Source organism: Verticillium alfalfae, genomic scaffold (genome assembly GCF_000150825.1).
Source record: "Verticillium alfalfae VaMs.102 supercont1.2 genomic scaffold, whole genome shotgun sequence".
Lineage (NCBI taxonomy): Eukaryota > Fungi > Ascomycota > Sordariomycetes > Glomerellales > Plectosphaerellaceae > Verticillium > Verticillium alfalfae.
The window spans coordinates 113980-116014 of record NW_003315037.1 but is presented as its reverse complement, the minus strand read 5'-3'; the positions used below and the strand labels follow the sequence as shown (position 1 = coordinate 116014).

The 2035-nt window shown below is 57.0% G+C and overlaps 2 protein-coding genes across 2 annotated transcripts in view; one reads left to right on the top strand and one right to left on the bottom strand.

Moving 5' to 3' along the window:
• Positions 1–320: 320 nt before the first annotated feature.
• On the top strand, positions 321–583 carry VDBG_01510 (hypothetical protein; the record flags this gene model as incomplete). Its single annotated transcript, XM_003007276.1, has 2 exons — positions 321–443; positions 512–583. The coding sequence occupies 2 exons, from the start codon at positions 321–323 to the stop codon at positions 581–583; spliced, it is 195 nt and encodes a 64-aa protein (XP_003007322.1).
• Positions 584–1315: 732 nt separating this feature from the next.
• VDBG_01509 (conserved hypothetical protein) overlaps positions 1316–2035 on the bottom strand; it is a gene marked incomplete at both ends in the record, with an annotated part of 1851 nt that continues 1131 nt past the window's right edge. Inside the window, one exon of the mRNA XM_003007275.1 lies at positions 1316–2001. Within this exon, the coding sequence (XP_003007321.1) occupies positions 1316–2001 (686 nt within the window). The remainder of the gene's footprint in view (positions 2002–2035) is intronic.

The following is a 2035-nucleotide window of genomic DNA, read 5'->3' as shown; positions in this document are numbered from 1 at the left end:
CCCACCCTCCACCGTTGGTACTAGCACCATCACAGGCACTGCCGGCAGCGGAGACGACGACAGCAACACTGCTGTCGTCTCCACCTTCACCACTGTTATCACCAGCGGTGACGACACTATCACTTCGACCGGCGTGACCACTATCGGAATCAACGGCGTCTCTGGTGCCTCGCAGCTCCCTGTGACCACCGTCGCCGTGCCCGTCGTTACTACCATCACCAGCGGCGACGACACCATCACCTCTACGATTGGCACTACCTCTGTTGTCTCCACCCTCACCGGCTCTGCTCTGACTTCGGCTCTTGAGAGCCAGGCCTCTGATGCCGCCAGCACTGGTGGCGATGACAGCAACACTGCTTCGGGCTCTGCTACTACCACCGACAGTGGTTCTACCTCCGAGACTCAGACTGGTGATGCTGCCGCTTCCTCCACCACTGGCGGCGGTAACGACTCGGTAAGCCCTCTATTCGTGACTAGGGTGTCGTCAACAGCAAGACTAACAGGTACACAGGCCGGCATGTCCCTCACCGCTCCTGCCTTTGGCCTCTTGGCCGCTATGGGTGTTGCTGCCATCCTCTTCTAAGAGCACCAACCTGGAGTGAGATTCGGTGATTCCATCAGCACATTCGATATTTAAAATACCCCCCTGCGCCAAAATCCAGGTTTTCAACTTCACACTTTCGATTGTTTCCAGGGCATAGTCTTGTCTGAACTACAGCCACAACATATGGATGTCGGCCAGAATCGAAGGCACCATGCATCGCAATTGAGGTGAATGGGAACAGAACTACCGAGGCACCGCAGGCTTTCTTTCTTTCCTTTTCAGGCCCCAAGGAGATGAAATGGTTCATCTTGTTCTTTTTAATGGATTGCTTGGTGTTGGACTTGAGCGTAATGGAACGGCGTGTTGATGATGGTTATTGGCAGACCTTTGAGGGGTATGTGCTGAGGTTCGAGACCAGTGAAAAGGGGTGGGACCGAAGGTTGGTTGACCTCTTGCCTTTGTTGTCGAAATTCGGACGAAACCATGATAAATGAATGTATGTACAAATGTAGAAACATTGCAACGCCGCAGACATTGTTCTACCACTCAACGTGATGAGCTATCAAATAGTGGTACTGTGAACGGGCTACCTACTAACCGACAGATGATTGTTGTGTCTGCGTATACGCACCTTGGTGACCATGTGTTTACGAATTATCACGCGCGGTCTGTGTTATGCACGTGCAGCTCATGTATGGGACACGGGAATTTAGGCGAGGAGGGAACGAGAACTGGGCTACAGGCATCCAACTTGACAAGTGTCATTGCTTCCTATATCCGACCCAAACTAGCCAGCTTTCTCGCGATACTCGCGTTGATAGTTGCATCATCCTCGCCGTCACTATCATCAGAGCCTGAGCTGCTTGTGGCGTCGTCGTCGTCGTCGTCATCGTCCCCGAGGCTCTCCTCGGCTACTATCTCCATCAAATTGCCGTTGCCGCCCTGGACTGAGCCAGCATCGTCGTTGTCGTCGTCATCGCTGGCCACCTCGCCGTCCTCGAGCCGACGGCGGGGTTTTTTCTTGCCCTTCTGGTCCTGTGGACGTCTTGACTGGCTGGCTGCGTCGCGCTTGCGCTTCTGCGCGGTGGCGTTGGCGGGGTCGCATTTCGGCGTCAGGGCAAAGGCGGAGGGCAGCGCGGCGTTGGCAGGGAGGGCGTAGATGGTGGGGAACTCGAGGACGGTGGTATCGCGCAGGGCTTCACCGAGGGACGTTGCCGGGTCGAGGGCGTGGACGGGGATCTTGGCTTCGGAGCTCGGTGCGGCGGCAAAGGGGCTGCGGACGGGGGAGATGAAGAAGCGGTACTTGTCCTTGGGCATGTCCTCGTGTTCCGGGGCGGCCGCCGACTTGAAGTGTGTCGCGCCGGCGTAGGGTTTCCAGGCCGGGTGCGGGTGAGGTTGGAGGACGTAGTGGCCCGGAAGCCAGGTGCCTGTCGACGGGTCCTGGGACTGTGTCGCGGCTTGCGGGGGGGGCTGTTTAGGTCGGGACTTGGG